The sequence below is a fragment of the Osmerus mordax genome, chromosome 5 (assembly GCF_038355195.1).
Source record: "Osmerus mordax isolate fOsmMor3 chromosome 5, fOsmMor3.pri, whole genome shotgun sequence".
NCBI lineage: Eukaryota > Metazoa > Chordata > Actinopteri > Osmeriformes > Osmeridae > Osmerus > Osmerus mordax.
Genome location: NC_090054.1, coordinates 16949552 through 16975875, shown reverse-complemented (window position 1 = coordinate 16975875; position 26324 = coordinate 16949552). Strand labels below are relative to the sequence as shown.

The window sequence follows — 26324 nt, the reverse complement described above, 5'->3', positions numbered from 1 at the left end:
TTAGTCTATAAAGAGACATGGATAAATGGCATCAACAACAACAAGAGAAGCGGCGGCACGATGGCTCCCTGGCTTCCACAGCCCCCAATTATCCTGGTTAATTACGGCCTGGCTGCCTGTGTGCTAATGGTAAATATAGGCCCTCTCTCTCTCTCTCTCTCTCTCTCTCTCTCTCTCTCTCTCTCTCTCTCTCTCTCTCTCTCTCTCGTCTCCCTCTGGCCCACAGGGGCTGTGGTCCTGGCCAAGGCCGGGGGGGTGGGGGGGTGGAGGGAAGAAGGGATGTGGTGGGAGGGAGGGGGGTAGGGGTATGTGGTGACTGGCGGGGTGGGGGGGGGTGGGGGGTGGCGGCAGAGGGGGGGGCACATCCATCTTCAGGACCATAACTGTACAGACAGTGGGTTAGGGGAGGATGAGGGGAAAATGGGTGGAGGGCTTGATGGAGGATTGGTGAAAGGGTGGATAAGTAAAAAGGGAGGTGGACAAAGAGGGAAAATGGTGTGGAAGAGAGGCAAAAGGGGGTAAATAGGAGGGATGACGGGTAAAAGGGGGAGGCTGGGGGGAGGAGCGCAGCATGTCTCTCTCTGGCATCGAAACCCAGGATTTGGCAGGTTATGGTGTCTGTTTCCTAGAGCATGAGGTTGGGTGAAGACAATGGCCCTCCTGCACACCATACCTAGAGCAACAATGTCATCTCAGTTTTATATGTAGGAGGACAACAGTTTTGGACTGACTGGTTGAGTGTTCCTTGTTCCTAACAGAGTGGATAAAATCTATGTTTTTGTATAATCAGTAGTAGTGTTTCATTAAAACATATGTTGCTTCTTGTAGCAAAAAGAAAACTGTAGTGTTGGGGTTAAAAACTTCACAATAGTATAATAGTTACATATCTGGGATGCCAAAAATACTTGCAAACTGTATTGTCCACTTATAGCTCAGGGTAAATATGGCTCAGACTATAAATAGTGTTTTTCTTCACAGAGAGAAATCAGGAACCGGTTCCAGATTGTTGATGGTGTATTTATGGACCCACTTCCACAGAGTCAAAACCCAAAGAATGAAAAAGAAAGAGAACAGACCCCAGAGTGGCGTGCAGCGCAGTGTGCTGGCTGACTGTTGGCATATACTTAGTGGGTTGAGTTAAAAAGGAGAGTGAGCTTTGCGCAGACCAAGTAAACAGTCGCACCATGCTCTGGTCAGTGTGCCCACGGTGACCCCCACACACTCATACTGGTTAACTCAGCCTATAACAATCTCTCCTCTCCTCCACAACAACCCCACCCCCTACCCTCCAGTGGTCTTCTGGGAGAGGAGGTGTGATGGTCTGTCAGTAAAGGGAATGTGTCTTAATATGTTAATGTGTCTTCAAACAGATCCCCCTGCCCCGGTCACCTCCGAGGGCCTTTCTTACTCCTCCGTGGTGTGGAACAATGCGGCAGCAGATGAAAAGGATGTAAGGTTATGTTACTGAGACACCTACTCAGCTCCTCCCCTTGCCTCCCTCCCTCCCCCCAACCCTGCTTTCACCACCCCTTGCACTGTATGAATAGGCACTGACTACTGGAACATATGCTGCTTGTTCCTCAATACACACTCAGTGTCTGTGTGTGTGTTTGTGTGTGTGTCTGTGTGTGTGTGTGTGTGTGTGTGTGTGTGTGTGTGTGTGTCACTGTGTAAAGATCAGTGCATGTGTGTGTGCGTATCCATGTGTGAGTCTTTGTATGTAAGAGTGCACTTGTATGCATGTGAGTGTGTGTGTGTAGGTGTGTGTGTGCGTGTGTTCATTGAAACATATGCTGCCTGTTGCACATCCACCATCTGTTCCTTGAATTAACTGATGGAGTGATCCCGTTGCCTTGGTGATGGGGCCATTCAGTCAAATAACCCTACAAACACTCCCTGTTTTGTGTTTGTGTGTGAGTGTGTTACAGAGAGAGATAAAGAGAATGTGGGTGCAGGCATCGGAGTTGCAGTCTATCTCGCAACATCCCCACTGTAGGAATTCCCAGTTCAGTCCAGTTGAAGTGAATTATTACAGTCAGCCACCCAGATCTTAGCACATACACTGGTATGTTATGTTAACGTTGCTCTGTTTTCCTAATAAAACAACATAGAATCAAATACCTTCCATGACAATACATGTGCGCCATATGGCGGAGGTTCAAAACCCGCTTGAGTCACAACACAGTAATCCCTCTTCTCTACCCCTTCACTACTTATCTGTTGTTGACGTGGTGGTTGTGTGTGTGTGTGTGTGCCTCTATGGGATAGACCTCAGGTGTATTTCCCCCGAGGAAGGAACTCCCAAAGAGAGCAGTGAGAGTTGTACTACACAGACCACACATTCTGGTGTGGCCGGGAGTCTGCCAGTATCTGATTTCCTTTCCACTGTTGCCCCTCCTCTGAACCTGAGACACAAAAGAGACAAGAGCAACACTACACACACACTACACACACAAACACTATATACACACGTGCACAGACACACACACAAAGGCAGCAGCAGGGGAGCAGTCAAGCACCTGAAACTGAATCCTCTGTATCTCCGCTGTTTTCTCTTTCTCCTCTCCGCTCGACTGTAACTAACCGCTGCTCCATTCATTCACAAGCTCACTTTAAGGATTTAAGGGAGCCTCTGTTCCACTCGCCTACCCCGCCCTCACCCCACCCTACCCCAGCCGCCTGCCAGCCATATGTCAGCCCCTCTCCTCCGCTACTGTAGCACCACTACCCAGAACCCCCTGGGAGAGTATGGTTCTGTTTGGGTGAACGGCCACACGGCTGGGAGCTGCTGCAGGGACCTCCAGGTCTCTGGGCCCTCGCTGAACAACAGGATACACAGTTGCCCAGCAGTAGAAACCAGAGACAAGCCAGAGGGCCCAAGAAAAACAAAACTGAGGATGGTTGGAGAGAGATACCGTGTCAGAGCATGGTTCTGGAACTGAAAGAAAGCTGAAGAGTGAAGGGCAACTGAATGAATTGATTGTAACGCCGTCCAACTGCTGTTGTGTTTGGTGGACCTGTAACTGTCAAATTCTGACGTTCAAAGTTCAACTGTCACTGGAAGGATGGGGAGTTTCTGTTGTTGTTTGTTTTCTAAGTATGTTTGTGCACGTGTGTGCACGTGTCAGGCGGGGGGAATAGTTGATGGAGGGTCAACCAGTAGTTATAACCAGGAAGAAGATGTCAATAAAAAGACTGTCTGTTAGGGGAAGTTCCTTCCTCGCGTGTCAGAACAATGACCTGGTTAATCAAAGTACTGAGCACAACTTGCTCGAGGTGCTACCTAGAAGGCCGAGCGGCATAGGGGGAAGCATCACAGGGAGAGAACGGCAGCCTCTGAAGTCACATGTCTGCGAGATGTGAGAGACGGGGCGCGGTGGGAGGGGATTTCCTGTCGACCGTGCATCCATGGGAGAGCGGTCTCCGTGCAACAGCTTCCCATTGTGAGGAATCCTGATGGTGCATGCTGGGATGCGGACTTCTGTCAGGCTTCAAGGGGCCGCTGACCTGTCCTGCTGTGGTTAGGATGTTTTTTAAGATACTCTATATCTGTGGATATCTAAACTGGCATTCCACGTTTGTGTCACCTACATAGTTAGCCATGGGGGTAATGGTTTGTGAAAGGTGTTTTTAATGTCTTAGGACAAGAATAACCTTCAGAAAATCTCTACCAACCTTGCCTTAGATCCCCCACCACTGAAAAACAACAAGCCTGTTCAGTTTTCTTTATAAAACATAGCTTTGCTGACTGTGCCAAAATAAATAATAATTTGTTCTGTTTTTGTTCCCATTTTAGTATACGATCCTGTATTGTGTCCAGAGATGCATGGTTCCATGTGTGTGTTGTCATTTTAAATTGTATTAAATATGCGTGTGAGTTTGAGAGTGTTTTTAACTGCTTGTCATGGATTTTATCCTGCCACAAACCACCTGACCACTGTGCTGGTCAGTTGGTGCCAGGGCTACCAGCCCAGCGCGTGGCGCAGACAGACAGGCTGGGTATTAGGCTTGGCAGAGCTGTGATTTACTGGAGACAGAAAGTCCAGTCCATTGAACCTAGAGGAGCTCCCACACAACAAGGGAACAGAGCAGGAGACAGTCGCTCGCATACACTGTTGCATGTCGTGGTTTTTCCCCCCCCCCAACCCCTTCTCTCCTCCTCTGGGGATCTGGTGGTTGAACGTTCCCGAAACCGCACAGCCCTCCCCTCAGCAGAGACAGCTCTGGATACTGAAGGTTCTGGGGTATTTTGATGTGACACACTCAGAGTCAGCTAGCACGACAATACAAGAGAATATAACGTAGAGGGCAGAACAGTGCTTAGAGCTGATCCAAGCCTCTCACATGAGTCCCCTCTCTTCCACTCCTCCCTCCCTCCTCTCCCCTCTTGGTTTGTTGTGACAAATTCTCTGGTTCTCTGCTTTTGTTTCTTTTCACACGACATCTAAATATCTTGTACTTCTTACAGGAATGTTTGGCTGAAGTCTCGTTCTGCGAGTCTGTATTTAGATTTAGATTTGATGTCCCATCAAAGAAGTGTTGATTCGGGCCGCCATCCCGCCAGTCTCTTTTTCTTCTCAGGCCCTTGCAGGCTTTGGGAGACATGATAGTCTGCTTCTCAGGAGGAGGCTTACAGATGCTTGCATACACACACACACAGGTCAGAAGGTGGATCGACAGACTGTAGTGTCTCAGCTATTTCTCTGGAGATGACTGATCTGGTCACAAGTTTAGATACCTACACATCCCTGCTCTGACCTGAGCAGTCGAGCTGTCATTGGCAGATGGCATCATCGTTATGGCCGACTTCGTGTTCTGGACCTCTGTCACACCATCCCAGATAATTGCCCAGACGTTTTATGACCAATAAAGAGAGCATATCTGACCAACCAGGTTTCAAACCTATTTGAAAGGTTTGTTCTCAGGAGGGGACATCTCCTCATCAACCTTGTATGGGTCCAAACCACGTCCGCTACGCATAACTTTATTAGTGCTGGGAGGTTTTCTCTTCCCCCATGGAAACTCCTGACCCCCCCCCCCCCCCACCCCTACCTTCAACCCCCTATCTTTTCCTCTCAGCTCCAATTCTGGGTACAGTGGGCTGTACACTATACGCTCTAACCTTTCACAGATGGCTCCAGGGGGATTCCAGGAAGCCACTTCCTCTGAAGTGATGTCAGTCACATGCGTGGAGAGTGGGGTCAACTGTGAGGCATGACGGGTCATGGCACGCCTGAGGTTAACAACTATAGGGGCAGGGTCACCGACAGGTTCCTCTGGTCTAATGTGATGTTTGACATGTGTGTATGATGTCGTAGGATGTCAGGACTGTCTCTGTCAGGTATGATGCCATGTGATCGACCTGCTCCGAATTTTAAGGGGTAAATGTGTTAACCATTACACCGGAGAGGGCAAGAGGAAATTGGTTAAGGTCTCATCAGACTGATTTATGCCTCGCAATGGGAAGAAATGCATCCTCTCCCCCTCTCTCTCTCCATTTCTCTCTCTCTCCTTCTCTGTCTCAGGTGTTGCTACCTTGTCTTCCTCAGGATAAATCACTTTTTGCCAGGACAGAGGCCTCCATCCTAAAGGGAATCCCTTTGATCCTGCCCTGCAGGCTGTGAACAGCTTTGAATGTGCTTTAGCCCCAACTATCTTTCACTGGGGTAGAGAGACTTTGTCTCAATTTTTTTCTGGGCACAAGCCATGAAGTATAGAAAGTGTCTGTTGTGCTCTGTTCTTCAGAGAGGTGTTGGAGAGTCAGAGCCAGCTTCAGAGGTGTCTGTACAGATCAACCCCATGTCCCTCTTGTCTCTGCATAGTTGTGCTAATGATGGTGGCATCCAGTTTGGCTCTCCTAAGCTCTCCTTACAGGAAACACAACTCCTCGTACTCCTCAGTGGCCATGGTTAGGTGCTAAGGCGGGCTTTACCACTTCAAACACTAGCTCATTTATGCAAACCCGAGAGACCAGTGCTAATTTTAACAACTGAGTACATTTCCCTTTCTGATAGTAGGAGAATGAGGTGCCTTTGTAGATAAGAGAAAGATACTGAGACACTATTTTTGCTTAACGGTTATTTCAGTATTTGGCTGTATAATGACACTTTTGGTGAGTTACATCTACATAGCAGACGTAATTTTTTTTGTGACTACTTCTAGTAACAGTACTTTTTTGTCAGTTAAAACCAAAATCTGGAGCATTCCTTCTGGAACATGACAGCAACTCTAACCGAAACGAGTCCATTCCAGTGAGGGGGGGGGGGGTTAGGTGGGTCATCCTGTAGATGAGATGCTTAATTGAGCAGTAAACAGACACATAACTGACCCCACGGCTACCTGTCATCCCCTGCGCTCTTTGATACGAGGAACAGCTTCCCTTAGCACAGTGCTGTCAGGCAGCCTCCCGGCCCGCCTTGCACTCACACACCTTTTGCATCCGGTAGACGAGCTCTGACTGCCCACTGTCCTTCAGGATGCCCCTTCCTCATAATACATACGCTCTAATTAGCCATTCTTACCCTAATAGACCTACAAACAGCCTGGTGTGTCTGTACGTGTGTGTGCGAAATACTATAGGAGCCTCCCTGCTACCAGCCAGGTGTGAATAACCAGGGTTGTCACCTCCAACTGCCCCAGGTGCCAGCAACCTGCTGGGAAACCACTTCACACCGGCCTGTGAATGAACCGGGTCGAGACAGAGACAACGAAACACACAGGCCTGAGACAAAGAGGCAGGGTGAGGGAGTGGCTGTCTCAGCGACTGGGTCAGAGGGAAAGCACCACCTCACACACACGCACAATTTACCACACACTCTGTCGTCCGCGCCGTGTCACACACACACACACCTATCTCCCGTCACAGTACTGTTTTTAGCCTGTGTGTATCCTGCGCTGTGCCCCCCTCCTTTCCTCTGCTGATAACTCTGTCAGTCTTGCGGCCCCCTGGGGGATGAGGAGCAGGGATGAGGAGGCTGTAATGAGCCTCTATACAGATGATAACACCAGGGCAGGAGTTAACATTGGGAGGGACAGAGTAATGTGTCCTTATAGCAGGATGATACTGTTTTCCAGACTGCTTTCCTTTATTGCAGTGGTAAGGACTGAATACATATGAAGAGACACAGGGGACTATTTTCTGTATTTCTACAGTTTTCCTAAAAAGTTGACTGGATACAATAGTTCTCCAAACTGAATTAAGCACACATCTGTTTTGTATTTATATGTAGAGCATTATTGTAAAGACTCCATGAAAGAGAGAAGTTGTGTTTCAGTTGTGATTAAATTATATCCGTTTCCCACAAGCTGTTGTCTGCCTCCTCTTGTCCTCCTCCCTCTCCTCCTTTCTCTGGAGTGGTGGGAACAACCAAAGAGAGGGCATTCAAATGGGTAATTCAATTTGACTTCATCGCAAAGAAGAGAGAGAATAAGAGATAGAGCAAGAGAAGAGAAAGACGTGTAGAAAGTCAGCCGGAGAGAGATTTTTGGTGAAGCCATACAGAGACAGACACATAAACAGCTTACACGCCACCTATTGGTCATGGAATGTCATTGGCACTACATGATAGGGTGTAAAACTTCATAACACCTCACCTGTTACATATTTATTTATTAGGAACTGAGTGTCTAACCCGATCATTGTTTGCTCTGGTGAATAAAATACAATTTTGTGTGTACTGTTGGTGTGCTTATCTGTGTGTGTGTGTTGGGGAGGAAGTGTTTGTAGATCAAGCTTACAGTAGGAGTCTTATGTGAATTGAGATCCTGCCTCCAAACATATTAACAGGAGGGAAAGGTGTATCAGGTCCAAATACATGAGCAGTTACTATCTTAAGGCCCTGAGTGGAATATCCTTTTACAGTGAATTGAGGACACGCTATCTCCACTTCTGAGGGTGTAGAATTAATTAAAGGTTAACTGCAGAGGGATGCCTGTTGAAGTATCTCCTTCTTCAAATGTTTGTCTGTCACTCAGTTCAGTGTAAAGCCCTGAAAAGAAAGTGTGAAGGATTATCCTAGGCTTTCATGTTCTTCTGACACCATTAGAAGCCCAGTCCTTCAGTCTGCCAATAGGTGATAGATAGCAGTGTGGCTCTGTGTGAAAGTGGGAGAGGGGAAAAGAGCAGACTGTCAGTTCTGTTTGAGTTGGTTCTTATCTCTTTATCAAGAGAAGTATCAGGCTAACAACCAGCTGCCACCTTCCACTTCCACTTATTATTATAGAATACCTAAAAAGGCTACTGCTATTTTGGTACCCATTGTTTTTCCATCTTGGTGCGTAATATGAATAGCTGTTGCGATCTTTATCTATTTCACATTTTAAACCAACTTAGATTTTTTGTAACAAAACTTCTAAAACAATTTGTGTTATCATGTTGATGTTCTGTGGCCATCCTTAGGTGAAAATAAGCAGGCAGTGGAAATGTGGTTCTGTGTGTGGTTGTGTTTCTCTGTGTGCATGTGTGTGTGTGTGTGTGTGTGTATGTGTTTGTGAAAGGGAGAATGAGAAAGCAAACAATCCATTGAAAAAGGGTGGACGTCTTAAGCACTGATTGAATCAATGAGGCTGGAGCCTGTGTGAAAAGTGTGTTTGAATAGAGAATAGAGAGGGCCGAGGTGGATGGCAGTTATTATATTATTTCCCAGTGGAGAGAGCAGGTCCCAGAGGCTGTATAACTGATTTAGATGGATCAGCAGAGGGGTTCCCAGACTCCTCCAGTCCCCCAAGCCCACGTCTGCTTGTCCTCCTGCTGCAGACCCTTTTCAGCCTCCTGACCCCCTCCACACACACAAGCACAAACACACACAATTCAAGAGTCATGCACACATGCACGCACACATGCACACATATGCACCGACAAATGTAAACACAAACACAGCAGACTCCATTTAGACTGACCCCCCCCTTCTACACAAACAAAAAAACAAAAGGAAATCAACAACAACAGGCTGGGTGAGAGAAGGACTCTTCCCTCTGACTTCCTTCGTAAATAGTCTACTCCTCAGTCATTTTCTCTCCTCTGCCTCAGTAAAAACAAAAACAGAAGACACAAACACACCCAGTCCTGTGTCTGACTGACTTGGCAACACTAGAACAACACAGACTGATAGGTGTAAAAAACCTAGAAACTCTGGGAGAAAGAAAGAACCACGAGAACAGGCCCAATCATTCATTAGGCTCAAAATAGTGCTGAAACCCGCTTTTCCATGTTGCGTAAGGTGGCCTATGGTGTAAGCCCACACAGAAGAGAGAACAGGAGGAGAGAGGCTACCATCATCACCATCACCTTCCACACTGGAATACCTCACAAGACCTCAGACTGATAGCAAGACCCTCAGACCTGCCATGCTGTAATCCCCCCAAGATCCCCTTCACACGACAGCCTCCTTTCACTCACACCCACACATGGCCGTGTTTGTGTGTCTGTGTCTGTGTGTGCATTTGGTCACTGTTGACAGGAGGACGTCTCTAAAGAGTTTTTTCCACACTCACTCTTTAACTGCTAAAATACCTCAGCAAACAGATGTCCAAGCAGCCCAGGTTTCACGACAGTGACACCATCCGAGATGAAAGGCAAAACAACCACCCTTTCTGTAGGCTGCTGGCCAGAAGTTGAAGCACTGACAAGATAATAAAACCAAGTCATGACACGAACAATCCCATTAACTGACTTTTTAATGTAATATTATTTTGCATTTCTTTATTTTATCTTTAGATTATAATGTGTGTGGGGGGGTTGTGTGTAAATCACATGCTCACGGGTATGTGTGTCTGCATGTGTCTCGGAGTGGTTGTGTTCTCCCAGGCAAGAGGCAGCTGGCCGGGGCGACGAAGGAAGGAGTCACAGGTGTCTACTGGTGGTCTGGGAGTCTGGTCTCTAATCGCAGGCTTATTACTATCACATCTCTCTAAGTCTATGAGTCCCCTAGAGACACCTCAGTTATGGAACAGGCTGGGTAAGAGGTAGAACAGGGCCTATTGCGTGGGTCTGAAGAACATTACTGACGGACTGACTCGGGGAGTGATGGGATGGCATAGGTGGCTGGGCTGGGCTGAGCCGGTGCACATGTAGACAGTAGTTGTTTGTTGGGGGCTGTGGAGGTCACAGCAGCCCTGGGAACTTCTCCATCTAAAGCAGCGAATGCTGGCTACGACCTCTGTTGAGTCAGTGTATGAATGTAAGCAGTGGCAGATGGCTGCTTCTCCAGCTGAGATTTAGGCCTAATCCCCCGGGATCAACCAACCATGGGTCATCAGTCACTTGCACCCTAGAGTGAGAGAAGATGGGAGAGAAAAGGAGACAGAGAGAGAGAGAGAGAGAGAGAGAGAGAGAGAGAGAGAGAGAGAGAGAGAGAGAGTAAAAAAAGAGAGCAGGAATGAGAGAGGATGGGAGAGTGAGACAGCACGACTTCTTGTCAGCCTTTAATCCCACAAATTGAGTAAATAAATTGAGGAGTTTAAATTTACATATGTTAAACAAAGGGTCCTAGGACACTCCCAGTGTTATCAACTGTAGAGAGACAGGACTGCATGGGAATCATACCAGACAGCCAATAAGAGTTTGAGAGTGAGTGTGTGGATGAGGGGGGTGGCTGCATGAAGGTGGATGTGGTTGTATTGTTGGTGCTTAGACCAGCTGCACCAGTACAACCATTAGAGAGCTGCTATGACTCAGCAGTCCAAGGATTATACCCTCCGAGTCCCTAAACCCCTTACACATACACCCTTCCCCCTTTGAGAGAGTGGTACTCACACCTCTCCATCTGGTCAGGCCCCACCCCCTCCACATGTCAATCACAGCAGGATGCCCTGCTTCTGCTTCAAAGAACTTCTGGGTTATCAAAATGTTGATTGTATGGGGGGAGGGGGGGGGGGGGGGTTGTTGTTGTTGTGGTAGAAGTTATATTGTGACTTTCTCTCTCAAAAACCTATCCAAGACCCTTCTCTTGTGCATAAAGTCTTTCGTACTTACAGGAAAAGAAGCCCATATGGCCGCCTGTCCTTTCCTTTGTTCTACAATGAAAAGGTAACTTAGTCAAGAAATAACTGTATTTAACATTAAAACACCATTTACATGACATAAGATGCTCCCAGGTCCTATTTTGTTATCTGACTTTTCTGACGTTTGGAGACAAACGATGATGACCAAGTCAAGCCATGCCTGGCTTACAGGAACGTAAGCAACAGCAACATGGCGTTTGTCGCCCCCTCGTGACTGCTTAATGCATGACGAACTTCACTCATCTCAATTGGACTCACGGCATTTCCGTTTCCTTTATGTCTCTGTTTCGCATTGAGAGGTATGTTGTTAATGTTTGCATTTGCACGTGGTGGCATTTTTATGAAAAACTTAACATTGGGGTACACTTTGAACTCTTTACCGGTTTAATAGATGAATTAGGCTACCATTTTATAACATCTGGATGTTACATGTATCGTTTTCTTTTAGTAAATTGCAATAGTTGGCGATTAAGAACTTTAGCTATAAGGCTAACAGTCAGTACTAGCACCCGCGTCCTCGACTTGAGTTGCAACAAACCGGCTAGCAACTAGCTCCAGTTAGCAGCAAATTCCCATTATTATAAAACGTCATTGGTTAACTATATCTTCTTTCTTGCTAGCCTAACATCTTTCTTAGTTATGGAATGTGTATTTAGAAAATATTTTTTGTCATGTTTTCTTCTTTTAGACTGAACTCCTGAGTTGGCCATTATGGGAGCTTACCTGTCTCAACCTAACACGGCCAAGACCTCGTCCGATGGCGGCAACAAGAAGATGAGCTACGGCTTCTCGGCCATGCAGGGCTGGCGGGTTTCTATGGAGGTAATGAAAACGCAATGGGTTCATAGATGGATGTTTTGTCAAGCTCGCATGTTACCTCAGGTTTATGAACTAACCACCAGTTATTTGGCAACGCATGCTAGCGTACTAGCTGCTAACATAGCTAATTTAGTAGCTAGCTAATTAATTGTCATGTTGCATGAACGGAATCATCTGATTTGGTCAAAATTGTTGTGCATGCAAGTAACTGTTAGTAAAAGCCTGTTTTTCAACCTGCATTTGTTATTTAACTCTTTTGGATACAGTTTCTCGTTAAATGTTCGCAGCTTTCATGTGCTTGTCTAACCTGTTGTCATGGGTTCCAGGATGCCCACAACTGCATCCCAGAGCTGGACGAAGAAACGGCCATGTTTGCTGTGTATGATGGACATGGAGGTACAACTCTTTCCCACCCCACACAAGTAACATCTTTAGTTGAGAACAATGTCAATTCTGTGCAGACAGTTGAGGACATTCTGCTACTATATCAATATTTCCAATTGTTGTATTTTCTCTTTTAGGTGAGGAGGTCGCATTGTACTGTTCTAAGTACTTGCCTGACGTTATCAAGGAGCAGAAAACGTATAAAGACGGAAAACTGCAAAAGGTCAGTTGGTGTTTGATAAATGCAGTGGCCATTGAGACCCTTTGAATATGGAGTGTTTTATTTTTACCTGTATTGTTGATGTGTTTGTTATAGGCCCTGGAGGATGCATTTATGGCCATTGACGGTAAAATCACCACTGAGGAAGTAATCAAGGAGCTGGTGCAGATCGCAGGCCGACCCACAGAGGAGGCGCCCAATGAGAAAGTGGCTGAAGAGGATGACTGTGAGTAGATGGCAGCAACAGTGTCAACCCATCTCTTAGACAACTGTCTGGTCTCGTTTCCTTTTGATTACAAAGAATGGATTTAACCCCAGTGAAGGTTCATTGGCCGTCATCTAACTTCCCTGTCTTTCTTACCCTCTACCTCTCTCACCAGTGGAGAACGAGGAGGCAGCTTTGCTCCACGAGGAGGCCACCATGACCATCGAAGAGCTGTTGGTGCGCTACGGCCAGAACCTGAATGCCCTCAAACACAAGAAGGCCTGTTCCGAAGCCAAAAGAGAGTCTGGGGATGGAGATACCCCTGACGGCTGCCACACTGGGGACAAGGTCCTTAACGGGGAGCTGGAGGGAGAGACGGACAGCAATGGCAAAGCCGGGTCTGGGGCCTCTAAGCTGAGGGCCTGCAGGAGAGGAGCAGCGGTGGCAGCATCAGGGGGACCAGGCGATGGCAACTCCTCTGCAGGTGCAGGTGGAGGAGAGAAGCCCAGCAAGGTGGAGGGAGATGCGGGCCCCTCCTGTTCTTCCTCTGCCCAACCCCAAGCTCCTGGAGACACCAAGTCCAAGTTCTTTGAGGACAGCGATGAGTCAGGGGAAGAGGAGGAGGAAGAGGGGAGTGATGAGGAGGTGAGAGGGAAGGGAACACCCCCATCAGGATTATTCTTTTTACTGTCACTTGTCATCACTTCTGCCAAAAAAGGACAATCAATTGGATTATCTTTCTTTTTAATATCTCCCCATCTCTCTCTCCCCCTCTTCTTTAGGATGGCAGTGAGGAAGATGAGGGTGAGTACAGCAGTGACAATGAAGAGGACACTGAGGAGGGAGAGGATTCTGACGAAGAGGAAGAGGAGATGTGCCTACCAGGAATGGATGGGAAGGAAGAGGTAAAGCCAGCAAGCCTTTCACGGCCCCCTGCACTTTATTAGGTCCATATCTCATTATTCTGTGACAAAATTAGTAAATATTCCGACCCCCTTCGATCCTCTGCCTATATAGCTGACAAACGATTGTACTGTCCCTAACGCCTGCCTGTTCTCATTCGTGTGTGCGGTGTCGCTACTCAGCCGGGCTCAGATAGCGGGACCACGGCGGTGGTGGCTCTGATCCGGGGGAAGCAGCTGATCGTGGCCAATGCCGGGGACTCCCGCTGCGTGGTATCTGAGAAGGGCAAGGCTGTGGACATGTCCTACGACCACAAGCCGGAGGACGAGCTGGAGCTGGCCAGGATCAAAAACGCGGGCGGGAAGGTCACCATGGACGGACGCGTCAACGGAGGACTGAACCTCTCCAGAGCTGTCGGTACGGGAAACGCTCTTGCCTGCTTGCAGTAAGATCAGACGTTGTTTCGCTGTCTGGAGAACAAATGAGATTTGTCCCATTTGAACAGATGCGGTCATCATAGTAGTAAAGGCTGTCTTAAACAAGCAGACTGCCTCAAAGGAACAATTCAAGGTTACTTGTCTTGAATTGGCGTGATGAATAACCGCTTATACTGTATCGTGCCCTGCTAGGTGATCACTTCTATAAGAGAAACAAGGCCCTGCCAGCAGAGGAGCAGATGATCTCAGCCATGCCTGACGTCAAGGTCCTCACACTCAACGAGGAGAATGACTTCATGGTCATCGCCTGTGATGGCATCTGGTAAGCTCACCCCCCATCTTGGCTAAGCATATTTTTATATGGAGTGCACTTTAACCCCATCCGTATCAAATTGTGTTGTCCACAGGAACGTTCTGAGCAGTCAGGAAGTGGTGGACTTTGTCAGTCAGAGAATCAAACCCAATGACAAAGGAGTGGTCAGACCCCTGTCTTCCATAGTGGAAGAGGTAAGACCCCACCCCCCCATAGTTCTCCAGTGTGTACTTTAAGTCTAGAGGGAAACAAAATCATATTGGGTTGGGTTAGAGATGGATCTGATCTCTAGAGTTCTCTAATCGAAGGCTGTGCTAACATGCATGGTAGTGCTGCTAGATTGTGAAGGGTTCCCCTAACCCAGTGTGTCCTCTCCCCCAGCTGCTGGACCACTGTCTGGCCCCTGACACCTCAGGAGATGGTACAGGATGTGACAACATGACCTGCATGATCGTAACCTTCGGCCCCCACCCCTGCTCAGGCCAGGCTGAGGGCACTAAAAAGAGAAAGCCAGAAGAGATTGTATCTGAGAAGAATGGAAATGACTGCAAAAAGGCCAAGAGTGAATAGAGCTGATCTGACCAGCTGTTCTGTGCACAGCCTAGTCCGGTCTGACTCAGCCCTGGCCTGGCCTGGTTCAGTAGCCTGACACTTAAACTCCCACCTCACCCCCAACCCTTTCTGTGGAACCTTTTTAAAGACTGATCTCTTGGACAGGATATCTATTAGTTTATGTCCAGAGATATGAGACAGTATAACTGTATAACAGTCCTTTTTTTCTTTTTTGTTATTATTTTGCTTAAGGCCAATTGAAACCATGTTCTGTGTGTCCTAGTGTGAACTATCTTGTCACCATGCCCTTGTTTATGTATATAGTTTTCAATACTTGTAATTGATCAAATGCATTTTTTCTTTGTAATTGTGGATCAATGTGACATTTTGGTGCATACTACTTTGACACCAGTATGTAATTAATTACAAATACATTTTTTTAAATAACGTGACAACTGAAGCCCTGTCTACTTCTTTTTAAATCCAGATTGTTTAAATGAAGGAAATGTCTTTCAGGTGAAGGCTACTTTCTAGAAAAACTGCTCTTCTAGAAGGGTTGATGAATTCTACGTAAAACATTGACATTAAGCTCAGCACTTTCTACTTGCTGTGTTTCGTAAATACAGTTCGCATTCCTTTTTTGAATAATTTTTTTGAAAAGAAAATGTCAGCTGTTCATTAATGGCCACTGGACTTTGGATGTCTAGTTTGCACAAAAGGAATAAGGTGAAAACATTGTCTAACATTTTACATAATTAATGTGCAGTTCAAGTGTAGAGCATACTCGGTCAGGTTAGATAAAGGAAAATAGTACGGAAACTCACTTCGTGGTTCTCTGAAGGATGCAAAATTGTCCATTTTGCTCTATAATGGCTACTGTGATGTATTTTTGCAAATATATTTTGTTACGTCTCAAAATTCTGTGAGCAGAACAGAACAAAAAATGCTCCCAATTAAATTTTCTGTTTTCCTTATTGAGAGGAATAAAGCAAACCTGTCATCTGTTTTTATTTAAACTATTGTGACAATATTACAAACTAAAATAATGCTTATAGTAACATTTCATAACCATGTTCTATGAAATTAAGTATATCATTTATCTACAAAAAATGACAAGTTACAGCTGATAGTCATAACTGACTCATAAATCCAACCTGTGGCTACTTTGCTACTACATCATTATTCATACAAAGGCATGGATGTGTGGTGAGAACCTGAGATGTGGGGTCAATTTGTTCTTCAGTTTACCACATAGGGGTTCTGACAAGCATGCCCCTCCAGCCATGAGCCTCTGCCACCTGCAATACAGTAATACAGTATTATCACAGCATTGTTACCTGGTGATAATGTACAACCTGCTGATGAGGTTGGGTAGCCATGTATACCTGCATTCTCTTATGAAGGAATCTCAGCTTCTGGGTCAACAACTCAATCTCCTGAAAAGAGACAACATTTCAACATAGTTTACACTTAAGAGTCTACATTTGGGCAGCCAATTTTATGTAACAGAATTCTGAAATATATAGATCAAAAGTACCTGGTTGAATTTGTCATGACGTCTTAATTGTATTTGAGGAAGAAGCTCGTCAAGTCTTTCAATCTATAAAGGAAAAAGGAATTAAGTTGTACGATAGTATTTTTACCACTAAAACAATTGTGTACATTACACAAAAGTGTGCTTTATATTGTACCTTCCTGACAATACTCTGTAGTCTTGTCTTCATGCTTTTATTGATCTCTGTCGTGGCAGTTGTTCTTGGTTTTGGAGAAACTGAAAACCAAACACAAACCACCCAAAACCCTCAACATCATTCTCATTAGAGAAAGACCTTAAGAAACCAACTATATGTAATGGATGTGAATGTATACCATGCTGGAATATATTTGCCACCTCCAGCACATAGGGCCTATGGAGACAAAATATAATGTAATAGATGTTTTACTGTTGTAAGACCATGAACCTATATACTTAGTATGGCTTGAGGTATACCACCAGTGCTCACATGTGCTTGCTGTTCGCAGGGATAGAGCTGTTGAGTGGAATCAGACAGCCTCTGTGGTTCCTCAACTAAGATAAAGAAAGAAAGACTTTCAACAGTAACACAACAACACCAGATCAGGGTGATGTGTATGGGTGGGCAGTCTGAAATATTTGGATGAGTTAGTGTATGCTTAATGCAATTTTACAAATATGCTTCATGCATCCATTGGGCAGGCAAAGACGACTCAAGTTTTAATCCAAGTACTTATATATTTTTATTTTACGTTACCTTCAATGCCCTATTTGCTAAACTGAATCCAAAATCACTGGCTACAATCTAAGAGAAAGAGAGGGAAAGAAGATTTGATCAATAGGCCTACTGAGACCTTAAAAATAAGTCAATCATGAATATTTGTTAAATGCTGTATTAATACATATCATCTACCTGTTTAACAGAAGTGACATCTGTCCCCTTAGGAATGGACACCTCCCTCAGGGCAATGACTCGTTCATCTAATTAGACATAAAGCTAAAGTCATGGACTGAGTGACAAAATAGTCATTCAATTATCTCTCTCTCACACACACACACACACACACACACACACACACACACACACACACACACACACACACACACACACACACACACACACACACACACACACATACACACACACTTACACATAGAGCTATACAAAATATCTGAAAGAATCCTACAAATGCTTTAACAGTTAATCTAGTTATTGATTAACTTCCTGCTACTTAGCTTGCTACAGAAGTACCACGGTGCTACAAAGCCCAGTTACTTTTAGCTGGTTAACTACAGGCAGCCAGTCAAAGCCACCATACAAACGAGGACTTTGCCTCTCACCAGTCAAATGCACCTGTTAACATACTAGCTAGTCGACTGAGTTTTTATTCATATCATTTTGATCTTTACACTCTTTTCGGATATAGGGTCAAGTTTTGCTAGCTAGTTAGCTACATATTAGTTGGCAAGAGCCAGACCCATAGAGATACATGTATTTCTCTCTATGGCTCTGGCAAGAGCAAATAAAATGTTTAGTGAACATCAGTAACCATGGTTACAATCAGTAGTAAGCGTTGAAAGAGCCAAGTTAAATATCTACTTGAAAATGAATAAGCCACAAGGAAGGAAGAACGTACCATTTTGGTCTAGTCTCTTCAGTGCAATCCAAGTCTTTAATAAACAATGACGCTCATCATAAACTAAATTTGACATGGTTTCTTAGGCTGTGTGGAGGTTCTAAAGTGCGAAACGCAAACGAGGTTAACGGAAGTCTGCCTCTAGCTTCCGCTTTAAGATGTTTAGGAAAAAGACGCGCCATATAGAAAATGTAATGAACAGGTTGATAACATTGTTACAGCTTTTAACTGCAGCTGTTTCAAAGTTATCGAAATTATCGGTTTCAAGCCATATTAATTAATTGATTAATTACGAAACATAACATTTTGGGCTGGTACAGTTGTGGGACTACAACTGTTAAAACGTTCAGACTTTTACCGATTTTACTAGTATCTAGGCTACTGTAGCCAAGCTGTTGTCTGATTTGGTCTACAAACGTTATCCGTCTAGCGACCATGAATAGGAGCAAGGTTAAGAAAACCTCGGTGAGTTTTGTCTGGCGCCCTTGTGTGTAAGTGTTTAGGTAATATCTGCTTGCTTATAGTTTTCTTTTTAATAATAATTAAATAAATGCCATTGCTATTTGATCTAATCCCACAGACTTGGATCCGAGGCCAACAAAGTAACATCTCCTCATTTTTCTCTTCAAAGATAGAGGTACAGCATTCCTTTCCAATGTTTTCGTATAGTTTACACAAAAGTAGCAAACGCTGGATTACTTCTCAATGTACATTAGCTAAAGAATAAATGATTAAATGTTTGACTTTCAGAACTCATCCCCTCAAAAGATCACTGAGCAAGAGAAGTCGGACGTCGCCATCTCGTCCGAGCGCAGTCCTCTTGGAATCTTGGAGAATATCCTCTCCTCCCCGGACCTCATGACTGTTCCTGAGACTCCTGACAGCCAGATCAGGCCCCCACAGCAATCTAGCAAGCTCCCTGAAGATCAACTTTCCCAGTCTCCTGTCAGCCGCATGCCAGGCTCTAGAGGGATCTGCTCAATAAAGGCAACTTGTAGATTATCAATGAGAAATAAGACAAGCTCACCAGCCACAAACATAGCTCCAGCACTGGTCTCTCCAGACCTAGTTCCAGCCCAGGGCCAGACAGGCAGGAAAAAGGCTGACCTGTTTATGGGCTCTGGGTCTGTGAAGAGGCTTTTCCATTCAGAGGATGTTCAGACACCCAAGCGAGCAAGGACCAGCAGCAAGCCAGTCACAAGGCCTTCCCTTAGCACACTGCAGCACACTCGCCTCCCTGGTGATGGCTTTCTGGAGGAATGCCTGCAGGTGATTGGTCGGTCAGACAGTTCAGGCATTTTAAGTAAAGGTGCCCTGAAGAAGTCCAAGTCTGGTCAGATTGTATTGACAGACAAGGGGAAGATTAAAAAGGAGATGACATCGTTAAGGCCACTGTCTGTATCGTCCTCCAGTGTGTCATCCAAGAGCAACTCTGGGTCCATGAGACAGGTTGCAGCACAGAAAGAGGAGAGTGTGTTCACTGTTATCACAGAGCCGACAGCTACTGTGAAAGCGAACAGCCCCACTAACGTTAAAGACGACGGCAGTCATGTGATTTCCAAGAAGACTGATCAGCATATTGGAAAGCTGCCACTAAGGGAAGGGCTAGCTTCTCCATGTCTACCTGAGCCCCTGAGTAACAAACAGGAAGTAAACAAGCAAGCGGATGGAGAGGAACCTGATGGGACAGGTGTGACATCCTCAGAGAAAGGACAGGTGAGGACAGAGGGTGCTGATGGGAAGGGTGTGACACCATCAGAAGACCATCTTGAGGGTCTGGTAGAAGGCTGGCTTGATGACCAGATGGAACAAAGTTTCAATAATATCAAGGAGGACCAGGACAAGTCCAAAATGGGGTATGACACTGATACAAGTTAATAGATGTTAGTTGCTTGAGTGCTCTACCATTACCTTTCATTATGTAATTGTCTTTATCCATAACTTATGTTGTCTTGTTGCACCCAGGAAAAAGAACATCATCCCAGACCATGTGATCTTGAGCCCAGGTGAGAACAACCGGTACTGGGTTCTAGATGTCCAGGAAGTCCCTGGATCTAGAGGAGCTCTGGAGAAACACCTTACCATCACCTGCTCCAACACCCTCCAGCCCACACACACCTGCATCCTCCGAGACGGATGGTAAGAGGCTTCCCTACCAGACATTTCTATGGTCATATGGTAACACCACCCACAGCATATGTGAGTAATAATCAGAACTCCAAAGAAATATTTTATGTGTTTTGTTGGCAGGGTGTCGAGCCCTGTGTCGCGGAGGGACGTGGTTCACCTTGAAGGCAGGTGTGATTCTGGCACCTGGTTGGTGGACAGAGACTCTGGCTTCCTGGTCCTACTCCCTGACCTGCTGGTCTCTGGCACCAGCATTTCCAGCGGGATCCGCTGCATGAGGCGTGCCGTGCTGGGGGAGATGTTCAAGGTACTAGTTCAGTTGCTGTGTTCCTCAGACGAGTACCTTAAATAAGCTGTCAGTATTGCCAGTCAAAATGACCTGTATCTTATTATTGATGTCTGCCATCCCAGGTCCCTTCTCAATTCTTTAGTTTTCATGAAATATGCTATTTCTGATAACCCGTGTTCTTTTCACCTGTCCAGAGTTTTGACGGCGGCTCTAAACAAATGCTGAATGGAACCATGGTTCATGAGATTTTCCAGAAGGCCGCTATGAGGGGAGACTTTTCCATAACGACTTTGCAGCAACTTGCCAATCAAGCACTGCTGAGCCCCAACTACCTTGGAGACATGTAAGAGGCAGACAAACCTTTACCTCCAACCCATCTTTGTTAGTATGTTTGTTGTCAAGTTTACTTGTGTGTGTGTGTGTCTGCAGGTACAGTCTGAATCTGAGGCAGGAAGACATGAGGCAGGAGGTGTGGGATTACCTGCCTGCCCTAGCCGACTGGGCTAGGGACTACCTCCACACTTCCTCTCAGGCCGGACAGAAACAGATCATCCTCAAGCTGTAGGTACCACACAGATACACACATCTACTTATCTCAGCAGACTGTTAGATGAGAAGAAAAAAGAAATATCCCCACCAAGAGATAAAGGTGAATGCTTTTTAATGTGTGTGTGTGTGTCCCCTCTAACCAGGCCCAGTGACGGGGCTATGAGCAGGCAGGACTCTGCATGCAGCGTCACGGTAGCTGAGGTGGTGGACATCGAGGAGAACGTGTGGTCGCCCAGGTTCGGTCTGAAGGGGAAGATCGACGTGACGGCCCGGGTCCGGATCCAGCGCCGTGGCCGAGCCCCAGTGGAGCGGCTCATGCCCCTGGAGCTGAAGACCGGAAGAGAGTCCAACTCTATAGAGCACCGCAGCCAGGTACTGGAGTGTAGTCTCTCTCTCTCTCTCTCTCTCTCTCTCTCTCTCTCTCTCTCTCTCTCTCTCTCTCTCGTATACAAACACACATATACTCGTAGCCAGGTGAGTCGGTGGTAGACCCTGTGGTGTGATCTTGCAGGTTATCCTGTACACTCTGATGAGTCTGGAGAGGCGTTGTGATGCGGAGGCGGGCCTCCTGCTCTACCTGAAGACTGGCAGCCTGCTCCCCATAGTGGGCAACCACATGGACCGAAGAGGTAGGCTACACCCCCCCTTAACCTGACACCACCTGGATCAGTTTTACTGACACATGTCCCTTTTCCTGTAAACTATACTATACTGTTTTGATGAACTTTTAGAACTGTTGAAGCTACGGAACACACTGGCTCATCACCTGGGAAACACTGTAGTGAAGGGCGCGGGACAGACTCGGCTCTCCGCCCTTCCTGACATCATTACAGACAGACAGACTTGCAAGTACTGCCCCCAGAGCAGGAACTGTGGGCTCTATGACCGGTGAGAATGGTTATTATTACTGATCTTTGAGAGGGAGTATACTAATCTAAATGTTGTTAGGAAAATGTGTCATATATATAGTTTTTTTTTAATGGTTGTGTTGTTTCTGTCTCTTCAGGGCTGTTGAGAGTAGATTGCCGGACTATGCCTCCCATGATGCCGTGCAGGCCTTTCTGGAGCAGGAGAGTGGTCATGTGATGGAGTCTCACCTGCAGTACTTCAGCCACTGGCTTCTCCTCTGCAGCCTGGAGGCGGTCACTATGGAGACCAAGAATGGCCGCAAACGTGTCTGGCTGCAAACCGCAGAGGAGAGGTGGGGCACCATACACACACACACACACAGTATACTAACAAAACGCGTGTGTGTGTGTTTTGAGAAGACACTTGCGACCTTCTGGTTTTAGGAAGATTTTGAAAAGATCCTTTATTTTTGATTGTCTGTTCTGCTCTGTGTTGTAAGGGAGAAGAGAGGAGGGTGTGTCGGGAACCTTCAGCTGATTGGTGAGGTGAAAGCCCAATCAGATGGAGTGTTCATCCACCGCTTTGAGCGGCGAAGCGGAGCTGCCGACCAAACTGTGAGCGGACTGGCCGTTGGTGACCGGGTTGTTGTGAGCGACGAAAAGTTGCAGCTGGTCGCCGTGGCAACCGGATACGTGTGTGATGTTGCTAGTAGGACAGTCAGCTGCACTCTGGACAGGTGAGACTCGCACACACTCGTACTCCAGCATCGTGGGCATCTCTGGTTCAGGGACTTGTCTAACAGCTGGCGTTCCTCTCCTCTGTAGGGATCTGTCCAGGCACAGTGGGGTGGTGTTCCGTCTGGACCATGATGAAGGAGTGACCGGCCTGTCCACACATCTGGTCAACCTCTCCAAGCTCATGGAGAACAGCCCTCCCAGGTTTGGTGTCCCTTGTCTTCAGTGTGCCTCAGAGGAGAATAGGACGAGAGCATGAGAAACTTGAGGATGATCCTTGAAATGATCACAGCCAAATCTACAGGAAGTGTAGATGTGGAAGAGAAACAAAGACTCTGGCGTTGGAAAACCAGTCACTCACTCAATGTTTCCCTCCTGTCTGTCTGTCTGTGTGTGTGTGTGTGTGTGGTCACAGTCTGAGGCTGAGGGAGCTGATTGTGGACTTCCGTCCTCCCCAGTTCATTTCCAGTCTGAGCAGCGTGCTACCCCACGAGGCCAAGGATACCGTGGCTAACATCCTCAAAGGTGAAGTCTCTCTCTTCCATCCCCCTTCACGAAACGTCACTCCACCATCCTCCTAATCTCTAATTCCATGACCATGGATCATAATCCATGATCATCACAGACTACATCCAATAGTCAGTGTCCTGTTGTCTCCCGCTAACCCTCCTATCCATGTGTCTGTCCTGTGTGTGTGTGTGTGTGTGTCTGTCCTGTGTGTGTTGTAGGGCTCAACAAGCCTCAGAAGCAGGCCATGAAGAAGGTGCTACTGTGTAAAGACTACACCCTGATAGTGGGTATGCCTGGCACGGGCAAAACCACCACAATCTGTACCCTTGTAAGACCTGGCCCACTCCTCCCTCGACTCCTCCTCTCTTCCTTCCCTTGTTCACCTCTCCTTTCTGTTTCTCTTTTCCAATCTGAATCCTGGACGTGAGAAGTGTGTTGAAGTGCTTCAACACTCTTCCTCCTCTGTCCCACAGGTACGCATCTTGTATGCATGTGGCTTCAGTGTGCTACTGACCAGCTACACCCACTCTGCTGTGGACAACATCCTGTTGAAGCTGCGCAGGTTCAAGGTGGGATTCCTACGCCTAGGGCGGAGTCAGAAGGTCCACCCAGACATCCTGGCCTATACCGAGGAGAGGGGGCGGGCCGACGGCATACACACCCTCCCCGAACTGGAGCAGTTCTACAACAAGGAGGTGCGCGCACACACACACACACACACACATTTTGACAGCTTGCTCTACAATACTACTTTATAATACAGTTTTATTTCTTCCACATGTCTGTGCAGCTCGTAGTGGCCACCACCTGTATGGGAGTCAAACACCCCATCTTCACCCGCCGTCGATTCGACTTCTGCATCGTGGACGAGGCATCTCAGATCTGCCAGCCCGTGTGCCTGGGACCGCTGTTCTACGCCGAGCGCTTTGTCCTGGTGGGAGACCACCAGCAGCTGCCCCCCATCGTCCAGAACCAGGAGGCCAGGTCAGACCATCCTGTCCCGCCCTCCCAAACCTCGGTAACCTACGCCAGTTCACCACCTAAAACGTGTGTTTATGTGTGGCTTCTCCCGCGTCTCTAGGTCTCTGGGGATGGACGAGAGCCTGTTCAAACGACTGGAGCACCACAAGGAGGCGGTGGTCCAGCTGACTGTTCAGTACAGAATGAACAGGTATGGCTAGGAATCTCTCTCTAAGCACATATACTCAAAATCACGCTCTCACAGACGCAAAGTCTTTCGGTTCTCTCTCAGAAACTCAGAAACTCACCCTGTCTTGTGCCGTCTCCCTCCAGTAAGATCATGTCCCTCAGTAACACGCTAATGTACGAGGGGAGGTTGGAGTGTGGCTCAGAGCGCACCGCCAGCGGCCTCCTCGCCCTGCCCCACCTAGAAACTGTCCAATCAGAGCTGGAGCTCTGCCTCACCCGCCCAGAGGACCGGGCCTGGATACAAGCTGCCCTGCTACCAAACAACCCTGTCTGCTTCCTGGACACTATCCTGGTCAGTACACAATGCTTGTGACATACTTCCCACAATGTACAAAAAAATCCACATACTGTACACAAAGTACTGTAAAACACCCTATTTATTATTTAGCACTGCACAAATTAGACATACCTCACAACATCTCCCTGCCCAATACACAACATAGTTTGCATGACGCCCCATATATAATACACTACAAACCCACCATCCTCTATGACTGAAATTACTGGGCTCTTGTGTCTGAGCACGGTCTCTACCGCCCCCTGCAGGTGCCAGCAGGAGAGACGGTGGAGCAGGGAGGCGTCAGCAACCAGACGGAGGCAGTCCTGGTCCACCGTCTGCTCAGCATGGTGCTCAAGGTAGGCCTCAGGGTTTGGAGCTTGTGATTGGTGGAGAGTTCCCTCGGCTGCCAGATAACTAACAGTCCCCTTGCCTGTTCCGTTCCAGGCAGGCTGCAGGGCCAGTGACATTGGGGTGATCGCCCCCTACAGGCAGCAGCTGAAGACTATTTCAGGGCTGCTGGTGGGGTCAGAGTTCAAAGGCGTGGAGGTCAACACAGTGGACAAGTACCAAGGCAGAGACAAGAGCCTCATTATCGTGTCCTTTGTCAGGAGCCACCCTGACGGCAACGTGAGTCATGAGAAGAGCTGACTAACCTCAGTCTGGAGGGTGAACTGATACAAGCACAGAAAGATCCAAAGGGCTTTATGACTGAAAGGTAGCTTTGTGTCTAACTTGTGTTTTTAAATTAGTCAGTGGTAAGCTTATATGTCTCGCCATTGTGGAATGTGTGTGCGTGTCTTGGTGTGTGTGTGTGTGTGTGTGGGTGTCTGTTTGTGTGTGCCCTCTCAGCTGGGGGAGCTTCTTAAGGACTGGCGCAGGCTGAACGTGGCCATCACCAGAGCCAAACACAAGCTGCTGATGCTGGGCTCCATCCCCACCCTGAGACGCTACGCCCCCCTGGAGAAACTCCTCAACCACCTGCAGCAGGAGAACATGATATCCTTTATCCCCTCCACAAACACACACACACTTGTGTTTGTTACAGTACTTCTAGATTACTATGGATTGTGCTGTCTAATAAAGTTTTTCTTAACCGCAAGCCACATATTCCAGCTCCCTCTGGCAGCTCATGAGGTGTTACCCATCATGCATCTGTGATGGAAGGACTGCTATACACTGTGAGGTGACGTTCCAAAAATCAAAATGAAATATATAGAACAGAATATGCACTACCTCATCTGCTGCTTTAAATGCTCTCCTGATATACATTTCTGTGATCAAGACTTTTTCAGAAATTACATCCAGATGCTTAAACTGTATTTGTTCATCATCTTGGTACTTGAAATGGTGCTCACGCTGTGACTTGAATCTTTTAGATCATTGGAGATTGATCTTAAGCACTGAACCAAAACAGCAATGGTGTCTCTTGTTTTAATTTTAACCAGTTTGATTTAGCAGGATGTGATTCATTACACTCTTGAATACACTATTTTATATACATGCTGCTCAGTGAAGGGTAAACTGGAAGGTACCATGTCTAATTTCTACATAATTCTACAAACTTACCTCAGTTGATGATTCATAACAGTAATTTGTTCATTCGGAAAATATAGTTCTTCACTCCTTCTACCTAACCTTGACTGAACCAGTACTGACCTCACAAAGAAGCAGGCTAGTGTTTCACTAGAAATGTTCCAAACCTCATTATGATTATTAATTGTCTTTCATACCATCCGTCTTTTATTATGTGTAATAATAAGAATTTTGTATTGTGTAATTTGGTATTTTCTGTG

The 26324-nt window shown here is 46.6% G+C and overlaps 3 protein-coding genes across 4 annotated transcripts; 2 read left to right on the top strand and 1 right to left on the bottom strand.

Moving 5' to 3' along the window:
• Positions 1-11285: 11285 nt before the first annotated feature.
• Positions 11286-15289, top strand: ppm1g (protein phosphatase, Mg2+/Mn2+ dependent, 1G). 2 transcript variants are annotated; one of them, XM_067236289.1, is made up of 11 exons: positions 11286-11300; positions 11690-11823; positions 12147-12216; positions 12342-12427; positions 12521-12650; positions 12805-13274; positions 13412-13534; positions 13715-13949; positions 14162-14291; positions 14377-14476; positions 14664-15289. In XM_067236289.1, the coding sequence occupies exons 2-11, from the start codon at positions 11713-11715 to the stop codon at positions 14850-14852; spliced, it is 1644 nt and encodes a 547-aa protein (XP_067092390.1). In that variant the 5' UTR covers positions 11286-11300; positions 11690-11712; the 3' UTR covers positions 14853-15289. The 2 variants fall into 2 exon arrangements, with proteins under 2 accessions (XP_067092390.1, XP_067092391.1); XM_067236290.1 differs by lacking the exon at positions 11286-11300 and adding an exon at positions 11342-11361.
• A 572-nt stretch (positions 15290-15861) lies between these two features.
• On the bottom strand, positions 15862-18109 carry si:zfos-1056e6.1 (uncharacterized protein LOC107988029 homolog). The gene is made up of 9 exons (XM_067236965.1): positions 17985-18109; positions 17261-17328; positions 17105-17152; positions 16838-16902; positions 16704-16741; positions 16526-16605; positions 16372-16434; positions 16220-16270; positions 15862-16132 (listed from the first exon to the last, which is right to left on the bottom strand). Exons 1-9 carry the CDS (start codon positions 18058-18060, stop codon positions 16079-16081), a joined length of 543 nt encoding a protein of 180 aa, XP_067093066.1. The 5' UTR covers positions 18061-18109; the 3' UTR covers positions 15862-16078.
• Positions 18110-18419: 310 nt separating this feature from the next.
• On the top strand, positions 18420-26315 carry dna2 (DNA replication helicase/nuclease 2). Its single transcript, XM_067236229.1, has 23 exons — positions 18420-18449; positions 18565-18621; positions 18735-19840; positions 19950-20123; positions 20235-20418; positions 20595-20743; positions 20830-20961; positions 21093-21321; positions 21461-21578; positions 21681-21837; positions 21956-22150; positions 22298-22534; positions 22623-22736; positions 22948-23057; positions 23261-23370; positions 23516-23737; positions 23833-24026; positions 24124-24213; positions 24336-24543; positions 24798-24887; positions 24976-25158; positions 25381-25527; positions 25636-26315. The coding sequence occupies exons 1-23, from the start codon at positions 18420-18422 to the stop codon at positions 25687-25689; spliced, it is 4290 nt and encodes a 1429-aa protein (XP_067092330.1). The 3' UTR covers positions 25690-26315.
• Positions 26316-26324: the final 9 nt, after the last annotated feature.